The sequence below is a fragment of the Mytilus edulis genome, chromosome 4 (genome assembly GCF_963676685.1).
Source record: "Mytilus edulis chromosome 4, xbMytEdul2.2, whole genome shotgun sequence".
In the NCBI taxonomy this organism is placed as follows: domain Eukaryota; kingdom Metazoa; phylum Mollusca; class Bivalvia; order Mytilida; family Mytilidae; genus Mytilus; species Mytilus edulis.
The window spans coordinates 37,259,639-37,286,307 of NC_092347.1; the positions used below are offsets into that span (position 1 = coordinate 37,259,639).

The 26,669-nt window shown below is 31.8% G+C and overlaps 1 protein-coding gene across 4 annotated transcripts in view; it reads right to left on the reverse strand.

Annotated features, from left to right (window-relative positions):
• LOC139519629 (ankyrin repeat and death domain-containing protein 1A-like) overlaps window positions 1-26,669 on the reverse strand; it is an 87,318-nt gene that overhangs the window by 50,567 nt on the left and 10,082 nt on the right. The window contains exon 2 of one of the 4 annotated variants that reach the window (XM_071311829.1): window positions 14,232-14,295. In XM_071311829.1, the coding sequence (XP_071167930.1) occupies window positions 14,232-14,250 (19 nt within the window). In that variant the 5' untranslated portion in view covers window positions 14,251-14,295. Of the gene's footprint in view, window positions 1-3,937; window positions 4,082-7,482; window positions 7,710-14,231; window positions 14,296-26,669 lie in introns of those variants that run through there. The other 3 variants (XM_071311825.1, XM_071311826.1, XM_071311828.1) reach the window with 3 other exon arrangements.

Here is a 26,669-nt window from a genome sequence, read left to right on the forward strand (position 1 = left end):
CAGACATACATGTTTATAGAACCAACTATTCTTTAGGACGCTGCTGTAATAAGTTGACTCGTTGACAATGTCATAATGTAATAAATAATGTCATAATGTAATTATAAATATTGATACAACTTACAAGAAGATCACCAACTATATTTACATGTATGGCTATAATAAGATGACAACAATTAATCGAAACTGAACAGTATTCCTGTCACCGCTACGATTGTCCCGTTGTAGTGTCTAGGGAGTCCCAAAAATCGAAACAAATCTTGGGTTGTTTAACCTGGGATATTAAATGACTACGAAGTTGGGATTTGTTGCATTATTTTTTCTTCATTCAGCTGTTAAAACCAAAACTAGTTTATACGAAGAGTTCAAAACTATGTGTCCGAATAGAATAACATGTCTGATCATTTTTTAGATTGCATATTAAAGTTCCGTTTTGTTAAAATGCTGTTTATTGAAGATGCATGTAATATTTGTCGCTGGACAAATCTAAGAACAATAAACTATTTAAAAAACACCCTTTTTCATGTCCTGTCGTTTGAATTTTTTTAAGAGAACTTTAAAAGCACGGTGTTTTTAAGATTTAGCAACCCTTTTTTTATATATATATATAAACGCATTACTCATTTAGTAATACTCGGGGAAATACCTTATTCTTTCACTTAAGTGAACTCTGCTACTTTACACCTTGCGGGTGACGGAGGTTTGAAAACAATGTCACCTGGACTTATCCATATGCAAGAGCTGTATAGCCAGTCAACGTCATTTGTTGCATATCGATTCGTTCTGGTAGTATCAGGCAGTTTATTTGAACGGGCTTCATGTAAAAACACCAGCGCGCCTTCAGAAAGGAGAAAGTCAATCTGATTCTTCCGTTGAGAAAGAGTTATGTGCCTTTGCTAGTTTAATCGTCCGTGTAATATTTCATAGACAGAGGTGTTTATTTTTATGTTCGAGGTGTTAACACACTCACGAATGAACCGATTGTCTAAATATTGCAAGAACTATTTTCTACTAGACGATAGGCAAACAATAATGAATAAACAAACAAAACATAGCGTTGTTCCTCAACTAACATAATACCACACTGAGAATGTGCACATTACATAATGAACCAGGTACATGTATCAAGCTAAATAAACAAACCAATAAAGAACAGGTACAATGTACCAAGGTGAGTAAAACAACCTATAGATATTAGAACTAAGACTTTCTAGCAGAGAAATTACAGTGGCGGATCCAGAGGGGGGCGTAGAGGGCGTACGCCCCCCCCCCCTTTTGCTCGGGCTTTTTTTCTCCTCGGTAAAATGATTAATAAGAATAGACTTCCTGAACTTTGCCATTTCTTGTGTACTATAGTATTTATTTTTTATGCGACAATTCTTTACTTATAAAGATATGTTTGGCTAGAATTTACTGATTGTCAAAGTCATGTCATTCTCTATGGTGGAGTTGAACAGTGCGTCGAAAAAAACGTCGCTTAGTCATTTTGAAATTCAAATTACAGTAACACATTGCTTAGGCTGGGGATGCGATCATGACACCTTCAAAGCGACACAGGATTGAACGTATTAACTTCTATTTCACTATTCCAGCAAACAATCTAAGTATAGACTATTACACTCACACGAAAAAAAGTTCCACGGCAATATTATTTACCTACAAAAAAATGTTTACCCCAAACGTCCCGGGCGCACTACATTTGCGCGCATTTGGGGATTAAAATATTTTACGTTTGCGCGCAGCTTTTGATTACATTTGCGCGCATTCATTTTACAGGTAATCTCAGGTAAAAATAATAATTCATATATATTAAATTATAAATGACTGTACTTTATTAGTATTTTCATAATAGATATGACTATAAATTATTAATTTTGAAAATAGTTTGTTAATTCAAATTATATAATTGTTCATATTGAATTCTAAAATCAATTTAAAACCCCGTTATATCTTAAGTTCAAGTTATGATAAATGGGCTATGTCACAGATTTTTTTTAACTTTTGTCTACACCTTTGACTTGTTGAATTGTATCTGAAAATCGATAAAAAAAAATGCGGCTTTATCTCCTTTTTTCCCTGCCTAAAAAGAGACTTAGACTAACGGAAGGGGTACTGATAATTGTAAATAATTGAACAAATTGATAAATAAATAAGTATTATGACCTGTATTTTCCCTAAAATATTATTGATTGAATTCTTTCAAAATAGGTGCCTTAGGTGACTTAGACTAACAGAAAGGGTACTGATACTTGTAAATAATTGAATAAATTAATAAATAATAAAGTATTATGACCTGTATTTTACCTGAGTTTACCTGTCAAAAAAAATGCGCGCAAATGTAATGGTAACGCGCGCAAACGTAATGCACCGAACGTCCCGGCCAATTTTAAAATAACATAGATATATTTAAAGTCTAAGGTACGAATCAATTGATTTGAGGAGACAGTCTGAGATATTTGAGTGAAAAAAAAACTGATTGTTGCCTTAAACAAATATTCTGGCTGTATCTGGATTGATAACAATAATCATGTCCACTGTTTTTGCTATTAGAAATAAAACATTCCAACAGAATTATTTAGCATTAAATCAACATGATGAATAAAAACGGGCATTTTTTTTGGTGGCAGGGGTTTGCATGTCTGTTTCGCCGAACTGATATATTAAATACTTTTTTCTCAAGACCAAACTGCAACCTGCCTGATGGGTGTGGCCTTTATATCTCCATTTGTCGACCGTCATTCATAAACTCGTTGTCATTTCAGACTTATTCTAAGCCTTTGGTTGATTTGGAACCCCTCACTTCCCTTAATTGTGTTTTGTGAAACATATCAACCAAACATTTGGATAAGAAATTGCTTGTTTGCCTTTTTTAACTTGTGTCGGCCGTACTGTAAATTTCATTGAATACCCTGGCGTATATCCTGTTTACAACAAGAAATCTGTCAAGTTATGATAACTTAACTTACAACAAAACAGCGAGAATTTTCCGTGTCTATTTTCTATTGACAAGTCCCACATTTATCAGTTCATGGTTTTGGATCTATACTATTATTTTATGATAGACAATTAATAGACAGAATACAGCATCGAAAATATCAAACCCTTACGCTTTACAGCAACTACAAAATATACATGCCCCACGCCAGTAACCGTTTGAAAAGTGCATATTACACTTATTTTATGTTTTTTAGCCCCAAAAAGGACCCAAAATTTGTTCGCCTCGCTCCGCTCGGCAATATTTCAAAACTTCGCCCCACTTTCCAAAATCCTGGATCCGCCCCTGAATTAGATATAGTGAACGTGGAACTGTTTTGTACTTTATAGGTTTTTACAGTACAAACCAACAGACATGTCCAATGGTAACACAAACATACATTTCTACTAGAAGCAGTGTTGGAAGCAACCATACTTACAAAAAATCAAATCAGACCTTCTTACGCATAATGATTACTACATCCGACAACAAAATAAAAAGATAAATATAAAAAAAAATGTCACAATTACGTTTTTGAAAATGTCAGTTATGGCACTATACAATGCAAAAATAGAAAATTGCTATCTCGATATAGAAAAAAGTATATTCAACGAGTTTCAAATTACTTTGGTTTGGACAAGTTGCAAAACCCGAAGTATAAACTTGTGTAACGGGAATGCAAAAATCGAGAATAACATTAAGTTAAAAAAAAATAGCATGGGTGACATATTTTTCAGTGTCGTATCTTTTAGTAAATCTGTATACTACTATCATTATTGAACGAAATAAAGATAAATGTCATCTAAAAAAATCATATTTAAAATGATTCATCTTTTTATATAATTTATATATATATAAACAGTGAAGATGTTACCTCCGTTGATAAACTGACCTAATTATTATATTATTTGTGTTTTGTACATTTCTGTTACATATATTGTTATCTTCTTATTCTATACTCACTGAATTTGTAAGAAAGCCTATGAGACCACATGATATCAAAAAATATAAATCTATTTTCACAGCTTTTTGGTTTATATAAAGTAACGAATCTTTATAATCCTCTGCACCTTTTGATATTTATTTTATCCTCAAACAATATAAAAAATAACCTTTATCCTGCATGCATATGTATTATATTTAAGTGTTAAGCATCCGTACACGCATTAATTTAACATGTATTTGTGAACTATGCATTTGTAAAACATGCAGATTTCAGACATGTCACTTTGTGAAAATCCATCTAAAATTTCGGTCGGGCTGCTCACAATCAATTTTAAAACATATCATTTACATATATGAATTTCAAATGGCAATATTTTCAATTTTGTCATATTTTATCGTAACTTGTGACAATAAAATATCAAACCAACAAATTTGAAATATAAATGTAAATGCGCCATATGTACTTAAATATGCGACTTGCGATATTCATTTCAGATAATTAAATTGATACTATGCATTCAACTTAAACAAAGGAACAAGGGACATATGTTACATCAACGAACTAAAATTGATTTGTAATTTAATTATAGTTTTCATACTATGATTCAATATAACCGCAAAATGAGAAAAAAACCTTGTATCAAGCATGCAGCTTAAAGTGCTTAGTTCTTCGGTTAAACGAATTAAAATTTATTGATTGTATTGACCATAGCATTGTGCCTCGGTTAATGTTGACCATTGGTCAACCGAGACTGTGTTTACTTATTGATTAGTGCCTCCAATGCACTCTATACCTCGGTAAGATTACTTCATCAACTTATTTATGATATACCAGGGGATTATTTTATCAGTCCATTCAGATCTACATTTCCATCCAATGTCAGTTTGGAATATCCAAAACATGTTGACTTGTAACACATAAACAAAAATTGAAGCACAAATCATGCTTGTCTTTCTATACTATACTATAGAAAGTCCCTGCTAGAACATATCCGTCCTTATACAAATTTTGGTGAATAAAAGTCTGGTAACATATGGCCAAGCAGTTCATGTAAATTTTTAGGATGACGGAACTAAATGATAGCAATACGTAGTTTGCAAACATCTTTGGGTCATATAAGCGAAGCATATATCTTGAGGTAACGACAGTTTGCACGAAGAAGCAGAATACTAAATGACGAGTTGCCGGTAGCATACCTCTGTTCTACAATTGTTGGCTGGTTGCAGGATAAAGATATACAAAACTTCGCAACGTTAGCTATTTTTTTTTCAACATGTTAAATCATTCACTGCTCGTGGTGGATGTTTGCTAAAACAAGATGCGAGGTTATTATAACATTGATATAACTTTAAAAATCTTTCAAGTCATAACATTGCAGATGGCAACTATCGTAGAAGAAAACTGCCCCAAAAAATGAGTAACAAGTCTTCGAGAAATAACGAAAATTATAGCTTCAATAGTCATTTCCTTATCACGAAACTAAAGGTTTGACAGTACTCTGACAGGCCGGGTAATCGAACGACAGCGTGTATCCAAGAAGGTTATATGTATATAATATATCATTATTTTCCTCTTGTGGCGATCTATGTAATTTTGCCTAATAGGTTTTCAGTTAAAATCGTTTACTGGACTGTGAAACATGTAAGACATTACGTCCACGGTTGAACACTAGACAATCGATTGATGGAAATCCACCAACTAGTAATAAGATAATAACAGAATAATTTCAAGCGTCATCTCCTTTACTGAAGAATTCTGCAACGATTATGGTACAGTTTAAAGGAAATCTTAATGGAGATTGACACACATTCCATAATGGTAAATCAACTGTGAACACAGGTTTATTAAAACGTTGATTAACAAAACTCCTTTTTTACGTTCGAAATATTTTCGAATTCTTCTTATATTCTTTATTACAGTTAAAATGTTTACATATGAATTAAAATTGCTTGCTGCGCTAATCAAGTAAATAAAACAATATTATTCGAATACATTCACAAATTGCTGTATTCGTCTTTCAAAGAGTTATGAGTGTTTAAAGAATATCCCTCTAAACGACATATTATAACCATATACCTTGTAAAATAATATTTAAACCATAACACAAAATTCTACCTCTGTGTAGCGAATATTGCGAAATCAGCTTTACTGAATCTGAATGCAAAATTATGACCAAATAGTACAGGTGGGGTTTCTAGATTCCGAAACAGTCGATTGCGACATGATAATATGTACATGTGCTTCTGGAATAAATGTAAGCAGGTACATTCGATACCACATGTTCATGATTCCAGTTTCATTCACAGAACGTTTGAAGTCCTCAAATCCAAAGGACCAAACTTGAGTAAAACAGCTAAGACTGTATACGGTCAATGTTGCCTCAGGGACTTTCATCCTTGGTTTCATAACAATTATATAATTGTATGGACTGGAAACTAGTCGTCATGACATGCAATAAAAACAAAGGAAACATTTCCATCAAGAGGAATAGACAACAGGAAACTGATACAATTCGTTATTACATAACATGTTTCACAAAAAGTCAATAACCGTAAAATAAGATAATTTGTCACTAGGATTTCGCTAACAGAGTCCTTGCTATTTTAGAAATGTATCGTGTTGAAAATAGTTAGATTTTTTTCCCGATAATAAAAGCCTGCCAATTATTTGATTATAAGTGAACATTTTTACGTTATAATGAAACACAAACAGGGGTATATTAAGCTTAATTATATCTAAACATATTTTTGATAGAACCATTGAAAGCAAACACTTTTGGGAACTGTCTTTCAAGTTTTTGTTTTTAGCCCAAAAGACTAATTAAAAGGGTAAAATCATACTTCAATTGCTCAATTATTGTGTATGGTATTGTTGGGTAATTGACACGAATTCAATTCAATTCAATTCATTATTTTATTTAAGTCTCATCTCTCATTAATATATAATACAACATTACATTAAATGTAAAAAAAAGGACACGATAAAATAACATGGGCTTCGTCTTCTAAATGAGTCACGAATGATTAATAGTTTTTATAACTAAGAGGTTTTCATTTATCAAGAGAAGGAATTCATAACATTATGAGAATGCAATATCATAACGTTTGACGTACAATTTTGAATTAAAAAAAAACGTCAGCGACTATTATAATTTTGCTTCTGTATTATTAGGTGGGATAAATGCAAATTGTCGAATAAAATCATCTATGAAAACCAATCTATGTCAAAGCAAAGGAAAACGTTCCACCCAATTTGAGCCTTTTGCAATTACTACACAATCCGTAAACTCTTCAGTGACCATATAATAGTTAAACATCCACCATCAAATAATAATAATGGGGGTTTACAATTGAATATACGTGTAACATGCGCTGAAGACAGAAAGGTAGAATTGTGTTTGGTATGTAAATGTTAAGAAAATACTGAATGATATGATACCACTGTTCTATAATGAAAGCTCATGGCTGTTGTGCTATGCCGTTAAAACTGAAGCATGTTTACTTTGATCATTGATTGCATTTCATTGTATATAATAAAAATATGGATATATAAAAGGACTTACAGATTTCAGTCTCATCTCCTGGAATATTTGACCACATCTTTCCGAATGAAACTTCATGGAGAATAAGTTATAATACCCAACGCGTAAGAAAATGAGTGACCTTGCTCGTCTGCTTCAAACCAACTGTCATAATGCATGCAAATATAGTATGAAATTTGATATTCCGTACTTTGATGGAAGCCATCAATTCATTAAACATTGCTCAAGTATGAATCTATTATGAGTCTGTCATATCTCACAATCAGAAACGTAAATACCGCCATATTGATTTATTGGCTAAGCAAAGCTTGGAATCCAATATACCGGGAAAAGGAAATAGAATTTCCATGAATTGGTTTTGAAATTTTAGATTCAATTGATTGACTTAGAAAACGACTTTTTATTATCTCATAAAATGGATTTATAAATATTTTATTTCCAAACGAAAACAGATTTGCATAGATTAAAAAAACTACACGTGTATGCCAAACATGTTATATGCAGTCAATAAATTATTTCCTAAACAAGTATTATTTCACATTGTATAGAGAAATCAGATAGAAATAAAGGACACCATTGGTCTAAAAGAAATCATTTGACCTTATGAAGATTATAACCATTGTTAGCTTCTTGGATTTACATATCTTTTGACAACAGTCAATACTATGAAATAGAGTTCATTGGCATCCATTATTTAAACAGTTAAATTAGTGAATGGAAGCAATGAACCGTATTCATTTTTTATTAGAATGGAAAAATGCAACAGAATTAACTATAGGAACATTAGAAACAAATACAAAAGAAAAGAACAAAATTTTTCTATCAAGTAAAGCATCATTTCCAAAAACCACATATAGTCTATTCCATTTTACATAATTATTACGTCAATAGCGTCTAAATTTATGGGAATTTTATTTCTGACTAATTTCAGTATGTTTTAAATTTTATTGTACATTTGTATTTAATGTCCTTAATATTCAAGTCATCCTACTTTCTGGTCAGCTGATAGAAATTGTTCCTAATACTTGAAATATCTATTAACGGTTGATTGTTATTTGCTTATTATCCAGTGTTCAAGATTAAGTTTTGAATTCCACTCAAACCAGTGCTATTATATATCAAACTGTAATTTCTTACTCGAATAATTCGTCTGCGATTCTTTTCGCCTTTGTTGTAGCGTAATATTACGACTCAATGCCGAGAAGTTACGATACTAATAATTTATTGTTCTTTTATCTAAAATTTGTCAAATGCTTGCATATATATATGGATTTTGAGTCATGAAATATTATAAAGCCTTTTTTCCAATCATGCATTTTCCCACTAGTGCCATAACAATCACGGTGTCATGATGTTTGTATGTTCTTTGACTTAAAAATAACCTCCATTTGGGTTAACGCAATAAAATATTTGTTATATTTAGAAAAATAATAGTAAAAAAGTAGCGCCCTGAATACCGTTGTTGAATGACTATACTAGTTACAAAGTTGTAAAATAAATACACATGGGAAATCAAATAGTGTTGAAGGTGTGAAACAAATTTTGTTTAAATCTGCTTTGAACCATGCATTTTTTTTTACGTTTTGTAGAAAACTTTTCATCGAATTATGGAGATAATTTAAAAACAGTTCAATGTAGGATAATTGAGAATCTTAGTAAACAGTACTTTTGGATTATTGATCATAATAGAATTGAGAATGGAAATGGGGAATGTGTCAAAGATACAACAACCCGATCAGAGAGCAGACAACAGCCGAAGGCCACCAATGGGTCGTCAATACAGCGAGAAAATACCACACCACGACAAATGTACAAAGTGTTGTTTTTTGTTTGTTTACAGCACTGTTCGATACCTCTGATATGTAAACTATCAGTCTCCGACCCGATGACTATCATCACCTCAGTAGTCACAACTTCGAAACTAACATAATTTATAACATACTTTTCTGACATTGTCTGTTTATAGTTATTTTTATAAGAAAAATTGTTTACCCTCGCAGACAAAGAAGACTTTAGATGGCCTAGCCTTTAATTTTTTTGTCCCTTTATGGTAATATAGCTCTTCACCTGTTCCGGTTCTTATGCATCCTTGACTGTTCCTGATTAAGACAAATCAAGAAAAGCGCTCCGGACAAAACATTTTTATTCAGTTTTGTTTTCATTTCTTTTCTTCTCACATCAGCAAATGGTTTATTAGTACCAATTTTTAGGTATATATTGATATACTTTTTCACTAAATAATCATTCGAGTTCTGATATGTTCCATATTTGCATACTAAGTACTGGTGTAGTACCACAGGGGACACGAAGCTCTGTTTCATATCTAGATAGAAATTGACAATTACTGACTGCTCAAAACTATCTCAATGATTCCCATTTTCCAATATCTGTCCAGTGTGCGGTATTTATCTATCTCCGTTAATACGATATGCGAGAACGTGTTATCATATAAATAGTGATTTGAGAAGACATGTACTCTTTGTAAAAGGGTTTATCAGGACGTATGACAGATATCTACTCGTTAAAATCATCACGAATGGATTTGCCGTAAATCGTCTGAGTATTATTCTTCTTTCTGCTCAATTATCAGGATTTCGCACGTAATTCTAAAGACAAACTGATACAAGTTTCATAAAAGCTATTTGATTGAAATAGTTTATCAAAAAACTATTACAACATGAATGGAACTCGACGCGAAACAAATTAAGTTAATATTCAGCCCAGAATATTCCTATGATCAAATTATTTGACCATGCAGATCAAAGTCATTGAAAAATCATTTGGTGCAACAAGTCGAACTCGCACAGCAAAAAAACCTAGATGCTATAAAGAGCAGGTGTCTCTCACCTAAATCTATATTCATCTTCAATATTGGCCACTCTCCAACGAAGACTAGAATATAATTTCATTACTTAAAGTTTTCTTTTTTGCTGAGCATATTTGTTGTTAACTGTTTCTCTTTAACGTTCATAGTTTTGCGCAAAATTGCCAAAATTTGATAAATCATCAGTTTTCATTATGCTTGTTTTGTCTATGTATTTGCCATAACCAAAATTGGTTTTTGTTTGTTTTGCAAATAAAGAATTATTAAAGAGAAATGAATACCTGCATGCATGTTACCCTAGTATGTTCTTTTTTGTTTAGCCCTGGTGGTCATATTGGATTACGTACCAGGCTTATAATTTGATACGCCAGACGCGCATTTCGTCTACATTAGACTCATCAGTGACGCACAGATCAAAATAGGTAGAAAGCCAAACAAGTACAAAGTTAAAAAGTATTGAAAACCTAAAATTCCAATAAGTTGTGCCAGAAAACGGCTAAGGTTTGATTTATTTAGCGAGGAGTGTAGTTTTGGAGGATAAAATGTTTGTTATAAGACGATTGACTGTAATGCCGATGACAGACGCGGACCACGTAGTTTGGGCTACACCGAAAATACCTTTTCTGCTTCGTTTTATCGAATCTTTATAGGACATTCAGAAATAGTTTTGCGAGTATAGAGTTAAAAAAAGTAAAATTTTGGTCATGAGTAATAGGCATATATTCCAAATTCAAAGCCAGAGTGTTTTTTAATCAGCTGCACTTGAAGATTGCATTTTCAATCTGGTATCAATAGTCTTGGTTTTTGCAACAGAGTTTCTCGTTTGGGATGAAAATTTCAGGAACTCAATTTTCGGCTCTCCCTTGACACCATCTGCGAGTATGGTCTTGAGGAAACGATGATAGTCCGTCGGAAGGGGACGATAAATGGCTGACCCGTGTTAAGAGAGAGCCATATCTCTTGCACGTTAAAGACACCCTTGTAGATTTCGAAAAAGAGTAGGCTAATGCCGCTACAAGGCAGCACTCGCACCCGCAAAGTGGAAAGGGATTAAAACTAACAGAGTTTCTATGTTCAAATGATTATTACGTAATAACTCAATCCTTCTTTAAAAAATGCAATCAATGTTCTTTATTTCTCAAACACCATAAAGTTACAATGGTACAAAGAAGTTCATCAAAAAGTTATATAACATAACACAAACACACATGACAAGATGAGATGAAAATACGAAATAAAATGAAATAAACAGTATAGTGGCGAAGAGTGGTGATTAACCAGGAAGACTCACTTGAAAAGTTATAACCCTGATGCACAGCTTTTTCAACTTATTTTTTATTTTTAACTGAAATAGTTTTTCAAATTTTAGTATGTTACATCTGTGCAAGAAAAAAGTATCCAAATATTGTGCTTGAAAATTTGCCAAAGAACTACACTGCAAAGTGTAATGAAATTCATCAACAATCTCGTTACAATGACATAAGTTACAATATCTAAGGTTTCGCTCTATTTCATTCCATCTACCAGTTTCGATGGGTAACTTATGGTTACCCGTTCGAAATCTACAATATGTTATTTTATCTTTATCACTTAAAATATTCAGATATTCCTCAAATTCAAAATGTTGTTTATACAATTTGTAGGCCAAACCTTTTGACGAACAGTCAATATCAGCTCTCCATTTCTGTAGAAACTGATCAAATAACTTTTGTTTTAAACTAATACCCAACCACTTAGAATTAAAATTTCCGTGTGACAACCATATATTGCTATATCCACATTTATCTAATGTATCTTTAACGTATTTCAACCAATCTTACCTAAATTGGTTGTCAGAATTCTTCAAGAACATGTATTTGTATAATATTTTAGCAATCCTGTTACAATGTATATCATCCCCAATTACCATTTTTGACCAAAAATTAACCATACGCAGCTATATATATAAAGACATGGGATAAATACCAAGTTCACCATAAATCATAAAATTAGGTGTCGACTTCTTATGGTTTAATAATAGTTTACAAAATTTTAAATGCACTTTTTTCTATAATATCAGTATTACTGAAACCCCAAATCTCACACCCATACAGGAGGATTGGCTTCACAATTTTATCAAATAAATCATATTGTGATTTCACTAACAAGTTGTGCAACCTCCCCTTTTTCAATACTTCATACATTGCTTTATTTGCTTTTCTAACTAAAATTTTCTTAGCACTCATAAAGCTACCTGTACTTGAAAAATTCAACCCGAGGTATGTCAATTCGTTGACTATCTCCAATGCATTTCCATCATATATAAAGTTAATAGTTTATGTGTCAGTCGTTGACCTTAAAATTGGTTGATTTTCCTGTTTGTTAAAATAAGACCATTTTAGTGATGATGTTGATGAAATCTACAACATATTGTAATAAGGGAGATAACTAAAGATTGTTATACGGAATACTTCGTATCCGATTATTAGCTTATATGTGTACCTTGTTTCCTTTTTTATTCCATGTAATTTCAGTCGAAGAAGAAGGAAAAGAAAATTATTATTGCTGCTGTTCTGTCAACATATATATTTGCTCAGTCTAACAAAAGTTCCTGCGCGAAAACAGTGATGAACAATTCTATAATATTCTTATTTCTATATATTGGAACATTTACTCTATACCCTTTCTAACGTTATGACTAACAGAGGCGGATTTAGGGGGGGGGGGGGCTTTTTTTTGGGAAAAATTAAGTTGCTTATATAGGGAATCTCTGAAGCGTGACTGGAGCGGGTCCCCTCTTAGGTCAGTCAGTGGGCCCCCACTTATGAAAATTTCTGGATCCGCCACTGACTAATATTGTAATATTTCAAGGCTTCACATGAAATGATATTCCTAAAAACTTCTTTCAATTAGAACCAAAAGTATAAAGGAATTGAGAATTCCATGAACAATACTAATAAATATGAAACAATAACAAGAATATCAACCAAAAAAAAAAAGTGTTCACCAATTAATGATTATAATTTTATAAGTGACAATCACAGGCACTTGTCTCAAATAATATTTCCCTGTATACCTTAATATAACACTTGTTATATTAAGTGTTATATTAAGGTATATAGCAATTTTTTTTTTAGACAACTGAAGACTTAGTGCCTGTGGTGACATTTCATTTTTAAAAGCCAAAATAATCAATTAAAGTTCCCAAATTGTATTATTATGATATACATTTAAGAGATAACTGGGGATTTGATGCCGTCGGAGCTTATAATACAATATTGTTATCTCCATTCTAATGAAACTGACAGAAAACAACGTTAAAACATGTATTTAAAATCTGTCGTATGTCGTCTGCGATTGCGCGTACGTCCCATAGCATAAATTGTCAATAGATGCCATGTAAGAAAGTGACGTTATCCAATCAAAATGAACGTTACAAACGTTGTTGCATTAGAATTTGTATTCTATAGTCTTTTATTCTGATATCAGTGTCAATGATACAAATGTATATATTATAATAATTACTCTTCGAATTCAATATTGATAAAATTAATGACTGTTCAGTTTTTCCTTAGGTTTGTGCACTTGCAATGAACTTAATAGAGATCCGGGAGCAAATGTGTCATATTCATTATTCACAATAAAAGTCATGTACTTTAACTTTCAAAATGCATACGGGTTGTTTGTGAAATATCAAATTACTGCAGATGTCTTTTCCTTGGCTTTATTCATTGCCAATACAATTTGATAAAACTAATTCGACAGTGAAAACATATCGCGTTATGTATACATGTATCTTCACTTTTTTAAACCGTCAGTAACCTGAGTCTAAATAGTTATTTAAAAAGAATGCAAAATTTACTTAATATAATCGATCTTATGTATAATTGATCGGTACAAGTATTGAATAATTTCTCACTAATAAAGTCTGTAATTTAAAAAAAATAAAGATATAAAAGTTACTTACTAACGGGTGCCTGAATCATAGTTGACAGGGAACAATCATCTTTCCTTACATTTTGTTCATCTACCTGAAATCGATGCATAATCACAATTACAATTGAAAAAGTAATATGCAAAACGTTTACATGTTTACGATCGAGTCTACTACATGTACACTCGGTTCATTTAATTTGACTTTCACACCATCCTAAGTTAATTCAGTTAGAACATACTGAAAGCTATTGACATGCTATGTTGTATTAAAATCTTTCAATAATTCTAAAAGTATGGTAAATAATTAATGGCCTTCTCACAAGTTCATTTTATTAGCGACAGGAATGGGAAATTACAAATATGGGTTTTATGCGGAACTTCTATATTATTTGGTTATTTTTCCACTTTTTTTTTTATTCTTTGTTGCAACATAAATTGTGTTTTATGAGTTTACGTTTTTATATCATTAAATTGTGTTGGAATACATTTGCAATAACAGTCTTCCCGGAATTTTTGTATTCAATAATCGACTAAATATTTAAAAGTCAATTATGTGAAAAATGTTACAATAATAGAATATAGATGGAAAAAAACTGGCATATGTTTCAATAACTATCAAATTATTGAATTTTACTCCGCTGCAATGCGGACCCAGGCCTTTAAACTGTCTATATCGGGTGTCCGCCCGTCTGTCCTTACCGCATTACAAGGGCTACTCCTACATAAATTTTCTTGTCAGATTTCTTTTTTAAATTTATAAATCTATATCAATTTTTTTTTTTTTTTTTTTTTTTTTATAGACGTTATGCTATTTGGAAGGGTATCATATTGAGAAATTGTAGTGTGTGAGCGCTCACGGCATTTTGTCAGATGAAAAGGATTAAATTACCCTAAAATATTGCAGCCTTTTTACATATAAATTGTGAGAAGCGTTGGTGGACATCTGAACAGTGATTTTTTTACTCAGAGTTTTGCGCCAAATCCTGCGGACGCGCTTCACTTAGTTCTACATTCTGTATGACGTACTATTGGGGATCTTTTGGATTTGTCATAATGACATCCAAATTACAAAATTTGAAGGCTAACATTTGATTGAATGATAAACCGAAAGTAGAATAGAGTGTTGTCAGATCCTTGTTTTGTATGCAGTAATGTCATATTCATCTTCGCTATCCAAGGTTTACGATCCAGTCCCCTCCTCTCTACTGGATCGTAAGCCTTGGATAGTGACGATGTGTCATCTAAGTTGATAGGTTTGGATAGCGACGATGTGTCATCTAAGTTGATAGGTTCTGAAATTTCTGTAAAATGTTGGAATAAGGAGGTGGAAGATACCAATGCTAATTCTAATACGTGGATAACACAGGCAACACACAAGTAAAACCAAGTAAAAACTTAAGTCTAAAATCTAATATGTGGATAACACAGGCAACACACAAGTAAAACCAAGTAAAAACTGAAGTCTAAAATCTAATATGTGGATAACACAGGCAACACACAAGTAAAGCCAAGTAAAAACTTTAGTCTAAAATCTAATATGTGGATAACACAGGCAACACACAAGTAAAACCAAGTAAAAACGTAAGTCTAAAATCTAATATGTGGATAATACAGGCAACACACAAGTAAAACCAAGTAAAAACTTAAGTCTTAAATCTAATATGTGGATAACACAGGCAACACACAAGTAAAACCAAGTAAAAATTGAAGTCTAAAATCTAATATGTGGATAACACAGGCAACAAACAAGTAAAACCAAGTAAAAACTTAAGTCTAAAATCTAATATGTGGATAACACAGGCAACACACAAGTAAAACCAAGTCAAAACTTAAGTCTAAAATATAATATGTGGATAACACAGTCAACACACAAGTAAAGCCAAGTAAAAACTTAAGTCTAAAATATAATATGCGGATAACATAGTCAACACACAAGTAAAGCCAAGTAAAAACTGAAGTCTAAAATCTAATATATGGATAACACAGGCAACACACAAGTAAAGCCAAGTAAAAACTTTAGTCTAAAATCTAATATGTGGATAACACAGTCAACACACAAGTAAAGCCAAGTAAAAACTTAAGTCTAAAATATAATATGCGGATAACACAGTCAACACACAAGTAAAGCCAAGTAAAAACTGAAGTCTAAAATCTAATATATGGATAACACAGGCAACACACAAGTAAAGCCAAGTAAAAACTTTAGTCTAAAATCTAATATGTGGATAACACAGGCAACACACAAGTAAAACCAAGTAAAAACGTAAGTCTAAAATCTAATATGTGGATAATACAGGCAACACACAAGTAAAACCAAGTAAAAACTTAAGTCTAAAATCTAATATGTGGATAACACAGGCAACACACAAGTAAAGCCAAGTAAAAACTTAAGTCTAAAATCTAATATGTGGATAACACAGGCAACACACAAGTAAAACCAAGTAAAAACTTAAGTCTAAAATCTAATATATGGATAACACAGGCAACACACAAGTAAAACCAAGTAAAAACTTTAGTCTAAAATCTAATATGTGGATAACACAGGCAACACACAAGTAAAACCAAGTAAAAACTTAAGTCTAAAATCTAATATGTGGATAACACAGGCAACACACAAGTAAAACCAAGTAAAAACTTATGTCTAAAATCTAATATGTGGATAACACAGGCAACACACCGTATACAATTGAAAATGAAAATATGAAATGTGTCAAAGAGAGAACAACCCTACAAAAGAGGAGAAAACAGTCATTGAATAGTTGTTTCATTGGTAATCATACCGTATCTCCTCATTCTGAAACAGCAGAACAATGAAGTAATGTATTAACGACAAATGCCACATGAGGAGCAGGATCTGCTTATCCTTCTGGAGCACCTGATACCACTTTCATTTTTGGTGAGTTCGTGTTGCTCAGTCTTTAGTTTTCTATGTTGTGTTTTGTGTACTATTGTTCCTCTATAATTGGTCTTTTTCTTGTTTTAGCCATGGCGTTGTCTGTTTATTTTCGACACATGAGCATGACTGTCCCTTAGAAATTTTTCGAACCTCTTGTTTTTTTAATTTGGAATTTGCATCTTTACTCAGACTGGAAGGACTTTTAAATGCATTCATTCTTTTTAATTAATAATTCACAAATGTGACAGACGCATATTTAAAACTTAAGTTAATTATTACAGTATTTCGTATCTTTTTTAAAAGCATTTTTTTAATTGCATGCAGCAGCTCGAGTGAACATTGTTGTCATATCTTTTTCCTGTCACAATAACTATATATAGAAACATTATGAATTAAATATGTAATCTTAGTCGTTTCAATTTAAGCATGTAATTCCCTTTTCTCAAAGCAGTTTTAACACGAATGAAAGATAAGATATCATTGGTATCGATGTACTGTTTATTGACGTTAACATGCATAGCATACGACTTTACGTTCCGTTCAGTTCGTTTGAGTATATTATGTTTCACTTTTGTTGTGAATTTTGTTGCAGGTATTTATAATCAAATGAAGCAAACAAACTGAAGGTCTAACATCGACATAAATAGGTTTTAGGATTGGTTCATTTATATTTTATTATTTTAATAGTAAGAAGTCATTTTTGAAAGATTTTCTATTGTATGGTAGAATTTGTAATTAAACCAAGGATTTGTATAGTAAGAAGGATTGGAATCTCGTGGGCTTTTGCATAGACTGTAGTATAATATCTTCTGCGGCGCGAGATTTTGTGAGATTACCCGTGATGCATCTTACTATACAAATCCTTGATTAAACTATTTGGCCCAAGACCACAATTAATGACCCCGCTTTTCGTTGTCCACGAATATAGTTCCTTTTAATTAGAGTGTATTTTTCCTTAATTTTTTTTCTTTCCTTTCCTCACTCATTCCTTAAATCTTTTTGGGTGCAAATGAAAGAAGAGAGGTCAAATAAATTTTTGGAGGTTGTATTTTAACTGATTTTGATATGGAATGAGTGATTAGGTCAAGTGCAAAAAGGTGATATTTACAGTTTTCGGAACATCTCTTGACTTGTCAATAGGGGTATGGATGTGTATTGGCTAAATTTGTAAAAGTGATTGCTTCAATCTTTCTGAATTTTGGATATATATTTGGACTAGGACAATACATTACACACACAAAAAATTGGACAAAAGTGCATGGTGCAATTTTTTTAATGATGCAAAAGGTTATAAAGAACTGATAGAGGAATTAATTGTGGTCTGTGGCCTAAGAGGTGCATTTCAGCAAATTTAGAATTTTTACTTTGGCATCTTTTCTGAATGATCTATTGGTATTGATTTGTCAAACTATATGAGAAGAAATGATTTTCACTTTCATTTGATAGAAATTTTGTGAAAAAGTCACTTTTCAGGTTAAATGCCTAAAATGTAGCTTTTTCACTTTTTTCACTATTTTTTCAAAAACAGCATGCTTAATTTCTCTCTGACAGTCTTTTTCTGATATCTATTTGTGTTTGTGGTATTTATTTCAGTTGTTTAACTTATTTGTGAACTCTGAACACAAAAAAAAGTAGATAAAAACATAAAAAGAGTGCAAAATGTGCTGTTTTAATAGTCTAAGTCTAACGGTCAGTATACGCAGCAGGTGAAATGTGAAGTTCTATGCACTTAAAAGTTGTATTCCAAAACAGATTGCACTGAACCTACATCAAAAACACTTATTACTGGTTGCTTAACCATTTCTGTTTCACAGACTACCTTTACTTTCTTCTGTTGGATAGCTAGTGGTTTAAATATTGGCCTTTTGAGGCTGACATTTCATTCAGTTTTTAAACAGTAAAGTTAATAAACTTTGCATCAGACCATACTGTCTGCATATATAGTTGAAAGTGACAGTCTTGTTACATCCAGGCTCCATGTCTTATCATATCTGAGCACAGATTTTAGCAAAAAGAAGTATATCTCCATCTCCCATATCATTTATATGCTTTTAAATATGCAAATGTGGGGAACGGCCTAAACTGGCAATCTGTTTTTTTAAGCATAACATTGCTAAAGACCATTTTATCCACATGCGTTATGCTATTTGAAACTTATATTTCCATCAAAAGTACATTTATAACCTGTTAAAGTTTGTTTGATAACTTAACAACTTCAGAAAATTGTGGTAAGTGAAAAATATTACATTTGATATAAGGCCTCACCCTAATTGAAAACCTCTATTTTTTGGCACAGGCTCATATAAAATTAACTTCTGGCCATTTTGCATAAATCTGATACATGAAATATGCTTTCTGTTGCTTTAAATAGATGTTAACTTATACATAGAGACATTAAAAAGTGTTAGTTTTGGTATCTTTTGGTTTTTAGAAGCTCAAATTTGATAGTTTTAATTGTTCTAATTCAACGCCACAATTCAGCACCCAAAATTCAGATATAAAAAATGCCACATTTTTTTTATTTGGTATCATATGGCTTTGAAACTTTGTAACCTGTTTTATAATATACTAAGCTTGAATCATGCCAAGTTTTATTAGAATTGGTCAAGTTTTAGGCCCCTAATAGGCCCAAGACCACAATTAATGACCCCGCTTTTCGTTGTCCACGAATATAGTTCCTTTTAATTAGAGTGTATTTTTCCTTAATTTTTTTTCTTTCCTTTCCTCACTCATTCCTTAAATCTTTTTGGGTGCAAATGAAAGAAGAGAGGTCAAATAAATTTTTGGAGGTTGTATTTTAACTGATTTTGATATGGAATGAGTGATTAGGTCAAGTGCAAAAAGGTGATATTTACAGTTTTCGGAACATCTCTTGACTTGTCAATAGGGGTATGGATGTGTATTGGCTAAATTTGTAAAAGTGATTGCTTCAATCTTTCTGAATTTTGGATATATATTTGGACTAGGACAATACATTACACACACAAAAAATTGGACAAAAGTGCATGGTGCAATTTTTTTAATGATGCAAAAGGTTATAAAGAACTGATAGAGGAATTAATTGTGGTCTGTGGCCTAAGAGGTGCATTTCAGCAAATTTAGAATTTTTACTTTGGCATCTTTTCTGAATGATCTATTGGTATTGATTTGTCAAACTATATGAGAAGAAATGATTTTCACTTTCATTTGATAGAAATTTTGTGAAAAAGTCACTTTTCAGGTTAAATGCCTAAAATGTAGCTTTTTCACTTTTTTCACTATTTTTTCAAAAACAGCATGCTTAATTTCTCTCTGACAGTCTTTTTCTGATATCTATTTGTGTTTGTGGTATTTATTTCAGTTGTTTAACTTATTTGTGAACTCTGAACACAAAAAAAAGTAGATAAAAACATAAAAAGAGTGCAAAATGTGCTGTTTTAATAGTCTAAGTCTAACGGTCAGTATACGCAGCAGGTGAAATGTGAAGTTCTATGCACTTAAAAGTTGTATTCCAAAACAGATTGCACTGAACCTACATCAAAAACACTTATTACTGGTTGCTTAACCATTTCTGTTTCACAGACTACCTTTACTTTCTTCTGTTGGATAGCTAGTGGTTTAAATATTGGCCTTTTGAGGCTGACATTTCATTCAGTTTTTAAACAGTAAAGTTAATAAACTTTGCATCAGACCATACTGTCTGCATATATAGTTGAAAGTGACAGTCTTGTTACATCCAGGCTCCATGTCTTATCATATCTGAGCACAGATTTTAGCAAAAAGAAGTATATCTCCATCTCCCATATCATTTATATGCTTTTAAATATGCAAATGTGGGGAACGGCCTAAACTGGCAATCTGTTTTTTTAAGCATAACATTGCTAAAGACCATTTTATCCACATGCGTTATGCTATTTGAAACTTATATTTCCATCAAAAGTACATTTATAACCTGTTAAAGTTTGTTTGATAACTTAACAACTTCAGAAAATTGTGGTAAGTGAAAAATATTACATTTGATATAAGGCCTCACCCTAATTGAAAACCTCTATTTTTTGGCACAGGCTCATATAAAATTAACTTCTGGCCATTTTGCATAAATCTGATACATGAAATATGCTTTCTGTTGCTTTAAATAGATGTTAACTTATACATAGAGACATTAAAAAGTGTTAGTTTTGGTATCTTTTGGTTTTTAGAAGCTCAAATTTGATAGTTTTAATTGTTCTAATTCAACGCCACAATTCAGCACCCAAAATTCAGATATAAAAAATGCCACATTTTTTTTATTTGGTATCATATGGCTTTGAAACTTTGTAACCTGTTTTATAATATACTAAGCTTGAATCATGCCAAGTTTTATTAGAATTGGTCAAGTTTTAGGCCCCTAATAGGCCCAAGACCACAATTAATGACCCCGCTTTTCGTTGTCCACGAATATAGTTCCTTTTAATTAGAGTGTATTTTTCCTTAATTTTTTTTCTTTCCTTTCCTCACTCATTCCTTAAATCTTTTTGGGTGCAAATGAAAGAAGAGAGGTCAAATAAATTTTTGGAGGTTGTATTTTAACTGATTTTGATATGGAATGAGTGATTAGGTCAAGTGCAAAAAGGTGATATTTACAGTTTTCGGAACATCTCTTGACTTGTCAATAGGGGTATGGATGTGTATTGGCTAAATTTGTAAAAGTGATTGCTTCAATCTTTCTGAATTTTGGATATATATTTGGACTAGGACAATACATTACACACACAAAAAATTGGACAAAAGTGCATGGTGCAATTTTTTTAATGATGCAAAAGGTTATAAAGAACTGATAGAGGAATTAATTGTGGTCTGTGGCCTAAGAGGTGCATTTCAGCAAATTTAGAATTTTTACTTTGGCATCTTTTCTGAATGATCTATTGGTATTGATTTGTCAAACTATATGAGAAGAAATGATTTTCACTTTCATTTGATAGAAATTTTGTGAAAAAGTCACTTTTCAGGTTAAATGCCTAAAATGTAGCTTTTTCACTTTTTTCACTATTTTTTCAAAAACAGCATGCTTAATTTCTCTCTGACAGTCTTTTTCTGATATCTATTTGTGTTTGTGGTATTTATTTCAGTTGTTTAACTTATTTGTGAACTCTGAACACAAAAAAAAGTAGATAAAAACATAAAAAGAGTGCAAAATGTGCTGTTTTAATAGTCTAAGTCTAACGGTCAGTATACGCAGCAGGTGAAATGTGAAGTTCTATGCACTTAAAAGTTGTATTCCAAAACAGATTGCACTGAACCTACATCAAAAACACTTATTACTGGTTGCTTAACCATTTCTGTTTCACAGACTACCTTTACTTTCTTCTGTTGGATAGCTAGTGGTTTAAATATTGGCCTTTTGAGGCTGACATTTCATTCAGTTTTTAAACAGTAAAGTTAATAAACTTTGCATCAGACCATACTGTCTGCATATATAGTTGAAAGTGACAGTCTTGTTACATCCAGGCTCCATGTCTTATCATATCTGAGCACAGATTTTAGCAAAAAGAAGTATATCTCCATCTCCCATATCATTTATATGCTTTTAAATATGCAAATGTGGGGAACGGCCTAAACTGGCAATCTGTTTTTTTAAGCATAACATTGCTAAAGACCATTTTATCCACATGCGTTATGCTATTTGAAACTTATATTTCCATCAAAAGTACATTTATAACCTGTTAAAGTTTGTTTGATAACTTAACAACTTCAGAAAATTGTGGTAAGTGAAAAATATTACATTTGATATAAGGCCTCACCCTAATTGAAAACCTCTATTTTTTGGCACAGGCTCATATAAAATTAACTTCTGGCCATTTTGCATAAATCTGATACATGAAATATGCTTTCTGTTGCTTTAAATAGATGTTAACTTATACATAGAGACATTAAAAAGTGTTAGTTTTGGTATCTTTTGGTTTTTAGAAGCTCAAATTTGATAGTTTTAATTGTTCTAATTCAACGCCACAATTCAGCACCCAAAATTCAGATATAAAAAATGCCACATTTTTTTTATTTGGTATCATATGGCTTTGAAACTTTGTAACCTGTTTTATAATATACTAAGCTTGAATCATGCCAAGTTTTATTAGAATTGGTCAAGTTTTAGGCCCCTAATAGGCCCAAGACCACAATTAATGACCCCGCTTTTCGTTGTCCACGAATATAGTTCCTTTTAATTAGAGTGTATTTTTCCTTAATTTTTTTTCTTTCCTTTCCTCACTCATTCCTTAAATCTTTTTGGGTGCAAATGAAAGAAGAGAGGTCAAATAAATTTTTGGAGGTTGTATTTTAACTGATTTTGATATGGAATGAGTGATTAGGTCAAGTGCAAAAAGGTGATATTTACAGTTTTCGGAACATCTCTTGACTTGTCAATAGGGGTATGGATGTGTATTGGCTAAATTTGTAAAAGTGATTGCTTCAATCTTTCTGAATTTTGGATATATATTTGGACTAGGACAATACATTACACACACAAAAAATTGGACAAAAGTGCATGGTGCAATTTTTTTAATGATGCAAAAGGTTATAAAGAACTGATAGAGGAATTAATTGTGGTCTGTGGCCTAAGAGGTGCATTTCAGCAAATTTAGAATTTTTACTTTGGCATCTTTTCTGAATGATCTATTGGTATTGATTTGTCAAACTATATGAGAAGAAATGATTTTCACTTTCATTTGATAGAAATTTTGTGAAAAAGTCACTTTTCAGGTTAAATGCCTAAAATGTAGCTTTTTCACTTTTTTCACTATTTTTTCAAAAACAGCATGCTTAATTTCTCTCTGACAGTCTTTTTCTGATATCTATTTGTGTTTGTGGTATTTATTTCAGTTGTTTAACTTATTTGTGAACTCTGAACACAAAAAAAAGTAGATAAAAACATAAAAAGAGTGCAAAATGTGCTGTTTTAATAGTCTAAGTCTAACGGTCAGTATACGCAGCAGGTGAAATGTGAAGTTCTATGCACTTAAAAGTTGTATTCCAAAACAGATTGCACTGAACCTACATCAAAAACACTTATTACTGGTTGCTTAACCATTTCTGTTTCACAGACTACCTTTACTTTCTTCTGTTGGATAGCTAGTGGTTTAAATATTGGCCTTTTGAGGCTGACATTTCATTCAGTTTTTAAACAGTAAAGTTAATAAACTTTGCATCAGACCATACTGTCTGCATATATAGTTGAAAGTGACAGTCTTGTTACATCCAGGCTCCATGTCTTATCATATCTGAGCACAGATTTTAGCAAAAAGAAGTATATCTCCATCTCCCATATCATTTATATGCTTTTAAATATGCAAATGTGGGGAACGGCCTAAACTGGCAATCTGTTTTTTTAAGCATAACATTGCTAAAGACCATTTTATCCACATGCGTTATGCTATTTGAAACTTATATTTCCATCAAAAGTACATTTATAACCTGTTAAAGTTTGTTTGATAACTTAACAACTTCAGAAAATTGTGGTAAGTGAAAAATATTACATTTGATATAAGGCCTCACCCTAATTGAAAACCTCTATTTTTTGGCACAGGCTCATATAAAATTAACTTCTGGCCATTTTGCATAAATCTGATACATGAAATATGCTTTCTGTTGCTTTAAATAGATGTTAACTTATACATAGAGACATTAAAAAGTGTTAGTTTTGGTATCTTTTGGTTTTTAGAAGCTCAAATTTGATAGTTTTAATTGTTCTAATTCAACGCCACAATTCAGCACCCAAAATTCAGATATAAAAAATGCCACATTTTTTTTATTTGGTATCATATGGCTTTGAAACTTTGTAACCTGTTTTATAATATACTAAGCTTGAATCATGCCAAGTTTTATTAGAATTGGTCAAGTTTTAGGCCCCTAATAGGCCCAAGACCACAATTAATGACCCCGCTTTTCGTTGTCCACGAATATAGTTCCTTTTAATTAGAGTGTATTTTTCCTTAATTTTTTTTCTTTCCTTTCCTCACTCATTCCTTAAATCTTTTTGGGTGCAAATGAAAGAAGAGAGGTCAAATAAATTTTTGGAGGTTGTATTTTAACTGATTTTGATATGGAATGAGTGATTAGGTCAAGTGCAAAAAGGTGATATTTACAGTTTTCGGAACATCTCTTGACTTGTCAATAGGGGTATGGATGTGTATTGGCTAAATTTGTAAAAGTGATTGCTTCAATCTTTCTGAATTTTGGATATATATTTGGACTAGGACAATACATTACACACACAAAAAATTGGACAAAAGTGCATGGTGCAATTTTTTTAATGATGCAAAAGGTTATAAAGAACTGATAGAGGAATTAATTGTGGTCTGTGGCCTAAGAGGTGCATTTCAGCAAATTTAGAATTTTTACTTTGGCATCTTTTCTGAATGATCTATTGGTATTGATTTGTCAAACTATATGAGAAGAAATGATTTTCACTTTCATTTGATAGAAATTTTGTGAAAAAGTCACTTTTCAGGTTAAATGCCTAAAATGTAGCTTTTTCACTTTTTTCACTATTTTTTCAAAAACAGCATGCTTAATTTCTCTCTGACAGTCTTTTTCTGATATCTATTTGTGTTTGTGGTATTTATTTCAGTTGTTTAACTTATTTGTGAACTCTGAACACAAAAAAAAGTAGATAAAAACATAAAAAGAGTGCAAAATGTGCTGTTTTAATAGTCTAAGTCTAACGGTCAGTATACGCAGCAGGTGAAATGTGAAGTTCTATGCACTTAAAAGTTGTATTCCAAAACAGATTGCACTGAACCTACATCAAAAACACTTATTACTGGTTGCTTAACCATTTCTGTTTCACAGACTACCTTTACTTTCTTCTGTTGGATAGCTAGTGGTTTAAATATTGGCCTTTTGAGGCTGACATTTCATTCAGTTTTTAAACAGTAAAGTTAATAAACTTTGCATCAGACCATACTGTCTGCATATATAGTTGAAAGTGACAGTCTTGTTACATCCAGGCTCCATGTCTTATCATATCTGAGCACAGATTTTAGCAAAAAGAAGTATATCTCCATCTCCCATATCATTTATATGCTTTTAAATATGCAAATGTGGGGAACGGCCTAAACTGGCAATCTGTTTTTTTAAGCATAACATTGCTAAAGACCATTTTATCCACATGCGTTATGCTATTTGAAACTTATATTTCCATCAAAAGTACATTTATAACCTGTTAAAGTTTGTTTGATAACTTAACAACTTCAGAAAATTGTGGTAAGTGAAAAATATTACATTTGATATAAGGCCTCACCCTAATTGAAAACCTCTATTTTTTGGCACAGGCTCATATAAAATTAACTTCTGGCCATTTTGCATAAATCTGATACATGAAATATGCTTTCTGTTGCTTTAAATAGATGTTAACTTATACATAGAGACATTAAAAAGTGTTAGTTTTGGTATCTTTTGGTTTTTAGAAGCTCAAATTTGATAGTTTTAATTGTTCTAATTCAACGCCACAATTCAGCACCCAAAATTCAGATATAAAAAATGCCACATTTTTTTTATTTGGTATCATATGGCTTTGAAACTTTGTAACCTGTTTTATAATATACTAAGCTTGAATCATGC